The sequence below is a fragment of the Heliconius melpomene genome, chromosome 21 (genome assembly GCF_056956725.1).
Source record: "Heliconius melpomene rosina isolate 202511_hmr_F chromosome 21, ASM5695672v1, whole genome shotgun sequence".
In the NCBI taxonomy this organism is placed as follows: domain Eukaryota; kingdom Metazoa; phylum Arthropoda; class Insecta; order Lepidoptera; family Nymphalidae; genus Heliconius; species Heliconius melpomene.
Genome location: NC_140409.1, coordinates 2,421,535 through 2,434,359, shown reverse-complemented (window position 1 = coordinate 2,434,359; position 12,825 = coordinate 2,421,535). Strand labels below are relative to the sequence as shown.

At 31.4% G+C, this 12,825-nt stretch overlaps 1 protein-coding gene across 1 annotated transcript; it reads right to left on the bottom strand.

Annotated features, from left to right (window-relative positions):
• Positions 1–164: 164 nt before the first annotated feature.
• LOC146526819 (pyruvate dehydrogenase phosphatase regulatory subunit, mitochondrial) lies at positions 165–12,152 on the bottom strand. Its single transcript, XM_085206220.1, has 16 exons — positions 11,788–12,152; positions 11,029–11,241; positions 10,184–10,347; positions 9,966–10,099; positions 9,783–9,885; positions 9,594–9,695; positions 8,832–9,004; positions 6,789–6,981; positions 6,381–6,530; positions 5,961–6,124; positions 5,381–5,529; positions 4,587–4,884; positions 3,138–3,317; positions 2,620–2,820; positions 2,135–2,241; positions 165–1,938 (listed from the first exon to the last, which is right to left on the bottom strand). The coding sequence occupies exons 1-16, from the start codon at positions 12,033–12,035 to the stop codon at positions 1,806–1,808; spliced, it is 2,712 nt and encodes a 903-aa protein (XP_085062346.1). The 5' UTR covers positions 12,036–12,152; the 3' UTR covers positions 165–1,805.
• Positions 12,153–12,825: the final 673 nt, after the last annotated feature.

Sequence of the window (12,825 nt, the reverse complement as noted above, 5' to 3'; positions counted from 1 at the left end):
TCGATTTTTATTCAAAAGCCAGAATTATGACTAGTTAGGAGTTAGTTAGTTAGGAGTATTATTTAATGTAAATAATACTTCCAAACGATTTTGAAAGAGATTTAGATTTAGAGATTTATGGTAGAATAATAAAAAATAAATGCAGAAATAAAACGAATAACACACCTTACACTTTTTTTATTGCTTATAAACATTTGTTTTAATTATATTTACACGAATAGTATTTCTGCACAACAATTAAAATAAACTGCTAAAAATTACAATATTGCTACAAGACAAACTTGCCCTTATATGTTAGAAACAATAACAATTTTAATTTTTATAAGTTAAATAGATCATAATATGCTAAAAAATTATAATTTATATATTTATTAACCTATAAGATTGTATGCAGTTGTACTTGATGGTTGTGTTATTGAATTTGTTTTTTTTTAAACAATTACATACAATGATAAAAATAATAAAGTAGGTATAATGAACTTAATACAGTGTTGGTCAAATTAAGTCTAACATTTATATACAATTACTTATTTTTTAATATATCTATTTTCTTTTTTAACGATATCTGATAATCTGCAAATTGTCTGTTTTTCATTATAAAAAATCTATTTACTTTTATGTGGAAGACACTATTACATATAAAATCAACATTTTCTTTAAAATGTTCCTCACAAAGCAAGCAAGAACACTAAAATTTACATCTTCTTCCAATTTACAGATTATCAGTTTTTTGATAAGAAAGGAGTGAGAGAAAAGTCACAAGAAGAGGCCAGCCCCTGAGATCCATTACAGCATATTCTCCAGCACTATTCGAGAACCAAGGACACTGAATAGATGCTGTTCTTCAGGAAGGAGGTGTTACGATCCCACACAACCCGGGAATCATTGGTCAAGGCTTCCCACATCATTTCCAACACTGCATAAAGATGTTGGAATTGTTATATGAATCCCCGCATCATTTAAGACCCATTGTTATAATTAAAATTAAATGTAAGAAATAAAATTATTCTTGTCTGCGACTTTGAACAAGACTCACTTGTTTAGCTTTAAGTTAATTTTAATAAAATATATTAATTAAATCGGTTTTTTTTGATCCTACGCTGCCATCGTACATAATTAATTATTGACCTTAAAATATTTTTTTCAGCTATAAATTTAATTATAATTAAAGTCGTACAAATATTTTTATAATAATTAAGACATTAATTTCACAATAACAAACATAGTGAAATGAATATCTAAATTATTCTAAATTTTAATTATTAATTTTATTTTTATTATTAATAACATTAGTATTCGTAGTTTAAAGAAAAAAATATATTTCGTAATGAAAAAAATTTATTTCGTAGAATAAGAAAATAAAATCCATTCAGTAAGACTGGAATTAGCAAATTTTTACAAATTACAAGAAGATAAGTAAAGAAGGGACTGAATCCATCATTGTAAGTAATATTATATTTTAATAAGTAGTACAAAATACAGTTAACACTTAAACTTAATGGAGAACAAAATACTTAATATTCTTCAAAAAACAATGCATGTAAATAACGTAACCATGCCAAAATTTATTATATTAAATTGTTATAAAAATTTAATGAATGTTTATATACTTTTAATAAATATTAACAAGATATTAACTTTTTTAATGAGAATATGGTAAATAAACTACAGTATAGTTTCCAGTCGTGCCCGCCCGCTCTGAAGTTACCTGTACATGCACAAATCTGATTTAAGGAATTTTCTTAGTCGTCGTCGTCGTTTCGACTCGTCGAACTAATTGTACATCTTTTTGTTCCTATTTTTATTTAAGGTTGATAATGTCTTCCTAGGAATTGCTGAGGCTCGTGCAATTTCCTCGTAGCTTGGTACACATCGCGCTCTTTATCTGGATACTTTGTCGGAAGGTTAGGTGAGTGCAGGTTCACTTTAGCTGCGTATCTGTATAAGAATACATTGTTAGTAATGGTATGTGGTTATAAAGTAAAATTTTATTGTATAACTAAGTAATGCTTATTCATTTTTAAAAAGCGAACGAAACGTATAGGTATTTATTATAATACTAATAGAAACTATGTTCGAAAGAGAGGTGAGTTAGTAAATATTCAAAGAAAAAGACTTACAAAGTAAATATTACCTTATGCCAGCGATATCAATTTCGTAATGGCCGCTTAAAATGTAATCGTTGGTCACTTTCTGCGGCACGCCATTTTTATCCAGATTTTGTACAAAACCGAGACAAACCTGATATATAAATAAAATTATTTATTTTTTAATACGTAATTTACATTTTTTTTACCAAATGATCTTTATACATATGAAAACTTTTTAATGTATTTTTAAAAAATACATAGGTATACCATAAACGATTTCCCTATGGAATTCGTTTATGGTATACTTATGTATACCTATGTATTGGGTACTATTACCCAACTCACAATTTTGTGACTCACATCATAAAATTTTCTCCCAAAGATACAAAGAATAACAAAAAATAAAACTGTCTGTTAAACGTAAACCCTTAAGCTAGTGGCATATAGAAATTTCGACGTAATAATATCCCAAATGTAGAGTCAAATCGCCTAAGTGTCACAATGAAAAAATACAAAGGTTAAAACCCACCTGTTTTTTAAATGTGAACCCGTAGCTAGTGGTCGTGGTCTGCCCACAATAGTTACCATCTCTATAAATGGGTTCTCCGCCCCACGACCACACATCCAACTCGTGGTCATGGTCAGTTAGTAGTAATTGTACGTATTGCCTACGAATGCCCTGTTCTTTTTGACGTAGTAACGCTTCGCGGCCGATGAACGGGATGTCTTTCTGGAAATTATATATATAGATTCTATGATTTAGCAGAGGTAACCTTGTCTTAAAAGACTCTGTTTCCCACATATTCTCGAAACATTGCCTGTTGAGTGCCTGAACCACAACCATTTACAGACAACCATGTACAACGTTTACAGAAGCTTCCATTTTACTTTTAAGAACATATTTTGAATAACTAATACCAACACCACGCTTTGACTAATTAGGTCGGAAAATGACGTATAAAAAAATAAACAATTTAACTATGGAATGTAACATAACAATACCTATATATTGAATATAGACATATAGATGCTAAATACTTAACTTACATCGAACTTAACGCGCCATGTTCTACCACACTCGAGAGGAGTAGTCATAGTGTCAAGATCCTGGCCCCAGAAGGCAAAAAACTTCTCCACCCGAAGCGATCTGGTTGCGTAGTAGCCGACGTGGCTGATGCCGTACTTCTCACCGACCGTCATCAGTCTATTGTAAACGTGTAGGGCGAACTAAAAGAAAGTTGTATAATGTTTACTAAATACAATGTATTAAAGAATAAAAATTTTCGTAGCAGGTTAAATCCATCCCTATCGAAACAAAAGGATGATATCATCTTATAAAACATTGATCCGTAATGTAATCTAACTTTTACACCCTCTACTAAGCTATAAATTTTTATAATCTCCCATAATCTGTACAAGCGTGGACGTCTCAAAACCTACATATATCCCTATGCAAATGTTTCTAACAGAACTAAAGGACCATTACAGCGCAAGTGCAGGAAGAGGTAATCTGATAAAGCGATTGATTCATTGGGCGGGGTATATTATACGAGTATACGGTGTGTGGACGGCTAAATGACATTTTCTCACCATAGCAATCCCTAAACAGAAAAAGCGATGTACTTTACTAACATTAAATTTTACTGTAACTAAACATTTTTTTAGTTACAGTAATATGTTAATTAATTTTACAAATAGCATTATTTAGCAGAGCATTTGACATATAGAACGTACAGTTCACACATCAAAATAAAATATGATTTATTGAGAGACAATGATTTGGTGTTCTGGACGTTTCGATTAAAGGACTCATCATACTGACATGCCTTATTATGTTACTTTATTTATTTTATCGCTTGGCTATATAATTAAAAATAAAAAGTATTTTAATATTTATAGGCGTATATTGGGCGGATAATTACAAATACGTATTGTTAGGTATAATTAACTTTAAATTGAATAAAACATTAGAAATGAATAGATAGTTTAGTTTTTATTGGCGTATGTTAGTATATTGGAGTATTGGTGCAAAGTTCGTTGTTAAAGGAATTATAGAATTAGGTCAGCCTAGATGTCGTTAGATCAATAGGTTGACTACTACTTCCATCAAATACAGTTAAATTGCTTTATGTATACCAAAATAGAATATGCATCTTCAAATAATATATATATATTTCATTACAGATAATCACAACAACATAACATACTTCACTCAGTATTAATTAAATAAGTATAATGATTATTAAATATCCATTGAATATTAATTACCATCTCTGAGTACCAAACATAAAATATCTAAAGATACAGTGTGGTGAAGGAGTTGTGGACGCCCTCAAATTAAATTTTCTGAACAAAATGTAGAAGTTAGTTTGCGCATTTTTTACTTTAAAAACATATAAATTATGAAAACAACCAAAATCAAGTTTTCCAATTTTACAGGTAAATTCAGAGCGCCCACGAGTCGTCGACCTTGTTATACCAAAAAAGACAACTTACCTCATTAGGTATATACAGTACATAGCCCAGTTCTCCCGTATGAGTCAGATTCATAGCCCGTATGCCATTCGCTAGACCAACGTCCAACTCCTTAAAGGTGAAGAAGGGGAAGTTCGAAGGTGACAAGTCAGTATCAGTTAATTCTGATAAAAGACTCCTTGTGAAGGGTCCTAGTACACAGATGGCGGTGTACATGGAAGTTACGTCAGATAACGTGACAGTTCCGTTTCTTGGTAAATGTCTCTTCAGCCATACTTTGCATCGCGTCTGTTGAATTGTTGGTGCGATCATCATATAACTAAAAAAAATATTATTTGAAGACTTAATTTTTTCTTTAGCTTCACCCTGTATCCCGCACACAGCAGGGTAGGCAGAGAGAACGTAGTGTTAAGACACTGCGTTCCCAACTTTCCGCCGAATTCTGTAGGCATTGCGTGCTGAGTGGCGGAACTCAACAACGCGCTATGCCTCGACGCCAGAGCCAAGACATGGATATATAAATTTAAATAAATATTTCATTTCCTCGAGTCGGGATATAACTTATAACTAGTCGTGTTTACAGTCACACTTTGTACCCCTGTGCTTAATAACTACATATTTATTAAACACAAAAATAATACAATTAAGGCAAAAATAATACGGAAAAATATATGCATTTAAGAACGTATACAAAGGTGGTATTGATTAAGATATTTATTTAGACAACCGGTACAATCCTTTTTAATAAAATATGCTAAATTAAAAAAAAATCATCGATAGAAATAAACTAAACAAATAAAATATGTAAAACTTACTGATTCTCAGATATTCTTGCTAAACTGCAGTCATTTTCGTAACCGCCCCTTTCATTTTGCATGCCAGTGTGAATTATACTACCTATAGGCACATCTACGTCGTTAGAACATAAATACTGGAGTAAATCTACCACTTCCTTGTTTTGCGACTAGAACAGAAAAATCTATTATTATATATAAAATAAGAAATAATTTAAAAAGACTTCTAAAATATATTTAGATATGATATGTACAAAGATATACTAAGTAATAGTAAGAAAACGTAATCTGTGTGTATACTTATATTTTTGTTTTCATAAATATAAAGTGTAAAAATAAATGGTTTTAAAATATAACTTAAAAGTAGTACTGTGTAGTACAAAAGTATAAAATACACAAGGTCAAAACAGCATGGCAAGTAATGGCAGCATATAACAACATTTTCATAGCAAAAACCATAATGTACGTCATCTTTTTATGTGTACATTACTTACCAAAATTTTATAAATGCTTTTATAGCTTGAATTTTGTGATACAAGAAATTAGCTGTTTCTTCAGTCAAAAGAATCACAAATGTATAATAATTTAATATATTTTTTACCTGTAAATCAATTTTTGTGAAGGATGAATAATCAGCTAATCCCACTGCTTCTCTACAAGCCCAGTATTCCCTTTGGACTGTTTCAAACCAATGCGGTTTTCCAAAGGTTTTAGTGTGCGCTATTTTAAATGGCCTAGGTTTTTCCGCTTCACTTGGTGATTTATCTGTAGTATATATTATAATATAGATATATTTATTACTACCCAAAAATATCGATTTTCAAAGTCACCATCGTGGCGCAGTATCATAATGTAAGTGCAATGGTTGTGAGTTAGATTCTCACTCGGAGAAATTATTTTTTTTCTTCGCTCTGGTAACGAAACAAGACAAAGTATGGCGTTTATTAGTCTTAATACTAGGTTCCCACTGGCAATCCTTCTATATGGAAGCTAAAAAAAAATAATAGAAAATTTTGCTTACCTATCGTCTCAAACCATGTTGGCCTCTCGTAACCCATAACTTGACCAAACACAGCGCCATTATCCCTTAAAGTTGGATAAATTGGTGATAATCGCAAATTTCGACCCATTTCAAATTCGTAGAACGGATATTGGAGTCCGTAGTGCACACCTGATATAATAGAAGTAACTTGAAAAACGATCATAGTTTTATGCTTTTAAATACTTAGTGCTCCCAACGTTATCCCATTTACTTTTGTTATCCATTTTTAATGAAATTTATAACATTTTTGTCTAGTTACTTTATGAAACTTGATATAAGATTTTTATAAAAATCCCACAACCATAAAATGTAATCACAATTATTTATTAATCTCACACTACAACTTCTTATCTCAAATTAAATTTATATTAATCTGTCTACACTCACCCGGTACTTCCTTCATCCGATCCCTCAAAAACCGTTTATTATTATGCAATCCCAGGAATCTATTGATATCTAGTTCGTACATATCATATTTAGTATAGCCATCTACAATTTCGTCGACCGTGGCTTCAGCTACTCCCCCAGCAGCGGAAATACCAACTGTTTTCATACCAGCAGCCACGTGATAGTTAAACATCTAGAAGATATTTGTTTTATTTTATAAAAAAACTAACTTAGCGTAAATGGGAATAACTAAATGTTTTGTATGAAACTTAACATCATTCAAGGGCCGAAAGTAAGTGTGACCGCAGATCAGTTCAACAATTCCAATTTCAGCCAGTAGTTCCCGAGGTTATCGCGTTCAACCAAACAAAACTCTTAAACATTATAATATTTACGGTAAGAGAAAATTTGGTATAGAAATATAGGTATATTATTGTTGAAAGCGAGGCGTTGAATTCCACCAAATAAAACGAAACGGGCGGAAAGTGAGGAATAGAGTGTCTTCGTGTTCAAGACACTCTGTTCTCCGCTTTCTACCCTAATGATGTTCTTGCTATATAAAAAAAGCATGAATTAGCGTTTATGTGTATTTTGTGGGTAAGCCCTTGCCTACAAAACCCCAAAGTTAACCCATTTGAATTTGTATTTTTCGCCATTTGTTCAGTAAAATGTTGTCAACCCTAAAAAAACAAATACGATAGCTTTTAGGATTAGTAAAAGGGCGTGGAGCGTTACATGATAGAACAACAAGTATTAAACTATATTTCAAAAATAATAATGTGTTCACAAATTTCATATAAAATATGGTCAGAATAATCAAAAGACTAAAAACTGTTTTCTGTTTAATCCAAATGATGCTTTAATTTTGGGGCAACTTTATAATTGTGGTTTTAGTATTGATGAAGTTATTTCTATTCTATATATAATGAACTTATTCTACAGGTGAGTGTTAGGAGTGGATAAAAGAGAAAGCAAGATTAGTGATACACTGAACAGTAATTATTTACTAATTAAATCACAAAAAAAGCTTAGCTACACTATTTTGATAAATAGGAAAGTTTGTTATAAAAAAATAGTTATATATTCGACCCTTGGTTTGAAGACTTATAATCAAGTGACTTCGAAGCTGGGAAGAATAAACGCGACATTTTTTTCCACCACCGCCTGTTACTTAAATGATCGGAATGTGAAGAACACAAAGATGAAACATTGTGTTTTTCAATTTCCGCCCATTTCCATTTTTAATATCCCTCTAAATTGAGCAACATAAGTAAATAAAGTTAAAATATATGGTATAATAAGCTATGTACATTGTTAGTAATTAATAATTATCTATATTTCAAGGTAAAAAATAATAATAGCAAATCCTATATACTGTAGTATATGTTTATGTAAGTAAAATAATTTTACATTATATAAAAGTCACATTTTGTAATAAAAAAACATTTCTATTTGGAAATCCTACAAGATCAATTTAAAAACAATTTCCTTAATTATTAAAAAAAATATCGTCGTTGTTGGTGTATGATCCATCAGAACATTCGATTTAACGAATTTAGCAATGCTGTGAAAACAACATATTAATATAGCTAATATCCGCTAGATCCAACGTCCCGCTAGAACACATGGTAGATAATGCTGGAAAATAACAGCGTTGAGTTCTGCCACTCAACACGCGCAGGACTGGAAGTGTCTTAATGGGAACAAGTGTCTTAACATTAGGACCATATCCTGCTATGTGCTGAATACAGTGTGAAGCTAGACACCTAAATAAATTAAAATATTAACTGTATACTGTATGGTTGTGGATTTGATTTCTATAAATAAAATATTTAAATTTACACAACTGCAATGGTTAGACAAGGGCAATATTGAGTTCCGTTAACAAAAGCTCTTTAAATTTTTAAAAAATGGAGATCTTCACATAGCAATAAATATTAATATAATAATAATATAAAATGTGTTCCAGATAAATTCCTTAGAAAATATCAGTTTAAACTCATAAAATACATATTATAAAACTAGAAATATATATAAACTGACCTCAGGTGCTTCACCTACAATCCATTTACAGTCTGGAGAAAAAGCTTCAAGACCATTACACAGTTTTTGTAATACTGCTTGGTTAAGACTTGGAACTCTTTTTAGTAATTCTTGCAGTAGTACATGAAAGTGATCCCAATCTTCTGGCAAACAGCGCTCGGAGGCATTCAGAACTAAAAAAATATTAATAAAATAACGCAGGACTGTAAAACACGACGGTTGTAAGTTCGATTTCCACTTAGTCGCACAAAATATTTAATATCTTCATTCCCTCCACTTAACGTCATACTACTTTAAAGTTTAACTGTTACCTTTTCTCTTATGAATGTCTTTGTGATAAGTCACTCTCCACGTATTTTTATTATATAAACTCTCCTAACAAATTACATGATAAAATCCAACAAGAAAAAACAGACCAATAATCTGTATATTAATATGCTGTAAGTCGAAGTTATTTTTAAATCAGGTTCACCCTTTATCCAGCACACAGCAGGGTAGGCAGAGAAAACCTATTGTTAAGGTACTCCCTCCCCTATTTGCCGCCGAATTCTGCAGGCATTGCGTGTTGATTGGTGTAACTCAACGCCGTGCTTTGCCACTATATCAGAGCGAAGAAATGAAAATATAAATTTAAGCAAATATAATTCCCCACTCGAGAACCCGACTAGAACCTACATCCATAGTCACACTCTTGTGCCTCTGTGCCACGGCTGGCCTTAGTTACTTAAAGAATTTATTAGTATTCTATAAGGAAATACTAACTTTCTTCCTCATAAACTGGCTTCGCTAAAGGCTCAAATCCACCAGCTAATATACAACCATCTTGTTCTCGTAGATAAATGTAGCCATCAGGATCTCTTATTACTACGATTAAAAAAAATTATATGTAATTACTAATGTGTTTGCTTTAAATATTTTTCTTCTAGATGCATTATAATGGTGAAAAAATACCTGGAGTCATAGGGTCTAAGTTATCAATTTGTTTAGTATGCAAATAATAATGTTCACACGGTAGTAATGGAACTTTTACTTGAGGGTTTGCCAACTGTCCAACCTAAAAAAAAACTTATGTATTTTAAATTATATATACCAATAATTCATAAGATAATACACTATTAGTATTTAGCATCTTACCTGTCTTGCCCAAAAACCTGCACAATTAACAAAATATTGGCACTCTATTGAACCGTGAGTTGTATCCACACCTGAAACTTTACCATCTTTTGAATGTACTGCCTTTATGGCACAATCTTCCATTACTCCTACACCTATAGAAACATAGATAATATATGTATATATGTAGAAAAACAATAATATTTCAAAGAAAACATATATAAGTAACTTTTAATTACCCTTTTCTATAGCTTCTCTCATTAAAGACATGCAAAATAAATGTGGATCTCCCACTCCATCTCCTGGAATCCAGAGTCCTCCAAGGATATCATCTACATTAAGCAATGGCCAGATTTCCTGGCACCTTTTAGGACTAACTAACTCACAATCTATATCCCAGGAACTGTCTAAAGATAACAGTATAAATTAACAAATTTATATGATAAAATTCTTAAAAAAATATTAAAATGTAAATCAAATGGGTAATCAAGTAACATTATTGCATATTAAGTAAAGCTTTAATATTAATATTATATACTTCTTGAGGTCTTGGTAGCACAGATAATGACTGAACATATTACTTGTGTGGGTTAGATACCCACTTGAGGAAAATAATTATTTTCATTTTCTGTTGTGCAAGTTGACTGTAGTAACAGAGAGTAACAGAGTATCTAAACAGTTGTTTTCCTCTGCAAACTTTGCTATATGTGGCATACAGAATGAAGCTAACAAAAAACAGACAATTTTTTTTGTGGATTTGGGCTCTATTACCGTTTCTAAGCCCCCCTCAAATATTATTTTGTAAATATATTCAATGTCTTTCTTATTATATGTATGGAATAGATACCCAGATAAGGCTTCAACAGGTTTAAAGTTATCGTCATATTAAAGGCAAATAATACAAAATCTTTACATAAATTGTATCCTATGTGTTATTCTGATGTATAAACTATATTACTTTAAAGTTTGATCTAAATCTGTTCAGTACTTTTTGTGGGAAAGTGGAGCAAGCATCCTCACAAATTTACACATTTATAATATTATCAATGGAATCAAGGATCACAAACTAAACATATGTACATACACTGACTGACTTTTCATTCTTCTATATACTGTCATTCTGTCTCTCGATCTTGCTAACAACAATGAGCCACATTGTTTCCATCCAGTAGGTCTACCTATGGCCTCGAGATCTTTCAAAAGTCTAATTGAAGACTGAGCTATACGGACTTGTGCTAAAGATGGCTTAAATGCACCCACTAGTCCTGAAGAATACCATCGGCTTCCAGCTCCAACTCTATTTAATTCAAATAGTTCAGTGCCATATTCAGATAAAATTTTATATACACATAAATATATCTATTTATATACATAAATATTACTTTATCTAAGTAGAATGTACCAATATATAAGATTAAAAAATTATAATATTCAGTTTTAATCATTCACTATCTTTTTTGCAAATTAACTAACAAATATACCTATCCTAATATATAACAAGATATTTGATTGATTAACCTATAAGTCTACTTTAACAAAATAATTCAATTAAATTTTACCTAATAATTCTTTTTTTAATGTATTTTTGTAGGTATTATGAACAAGAAAAAATGTATTACCTAAATTCACTTAAGATCCTAAAATGTTCACAATATAAGATGAGGTCAGTGGACATCTCCCAGACAAAGGGCTGCTAGGTAATGCAAGCCTATTGATTGCATCCTCAAAATCAATAAATATAATTATATCCCTATCCCTATACACTATAAACATCTAAAGACAAAAGCTCACACGTTATATAATGAGAAGTTTAATTTGATATTTTTCCAAATATTGTACTTACTTCTCCTTCTCGATAACTACGGTTTCGGCACCCCATCCCCTTTTGGAAAGATGGTAGGCCACAGCGGCGCCCATAACCCCCCCACCGCATATTACCACCTTTGCTTTTGACGGCAACGATAACAAGCAACCGTTGAGTCTCTCTTCATGATCAAGATTATCAATACTCGACAAATAACGAGGCTCTATCCTTATGCACTTAAGTGCACCACATCCTTGGACGCCATTTCTGACTCGCCTCACGAACATACTGGGCTACTGCGCACATACGCAATTGCACTGCAAAGCTTTAATACATCAATAATTTGTAATATCTAAAAATATTTAGTGCAACAGAGATGACATTTGCTCTGACAGTCCTTGACGTTATGCGAAGTGTTGCCATTTTCGTGATATGAGTGTTCATGTTATAGACTTAGAAGTGTTTGAATATTTTTTCATACTGTGCCATACTTACTGAAATAACATATTATATATTTTTTATCTAAACAGAAGTGTATTACAAAATGCGATTAGCATATAACTATCATTTGAATATAGACGTAAAAGTATATTTTAAATATAAGTACTGTACGTAATACTTTTTCATAATGACGTATTACTTTTGTAATTTATCGATATTGTAATATTTATTTAGAAAAAATACACATATATTTCGAAAGTACCGTAAATGTATAGGTTTATGTATAATATGCTCCTCTTTACAAGATAGTTGACTAAATAGTTGACTCGTGTAAAATAAAGCTTAATTATGTGATTATTACACGTTTGTTTGTTTTGTTTTATGATTGTTCGGTCACAAATATCTCGTACATTAGACAAAAACCTCTGATCATAAGAGATTTCTACAATGCAGGCTGGGCATTCTTTCCTCCTTCACCAGTCAATGGGTCATATACCTTCCTTATGGAGAAAGCATTCCACTAGAACTTTGCATGTTAATCTTTACTTCGATCTTCACAAGGATACTTAGTAACACTTATTTTATACATTCCAAATGTGACATTACCATTGACCACCGAAACTCAATCACCGAGCA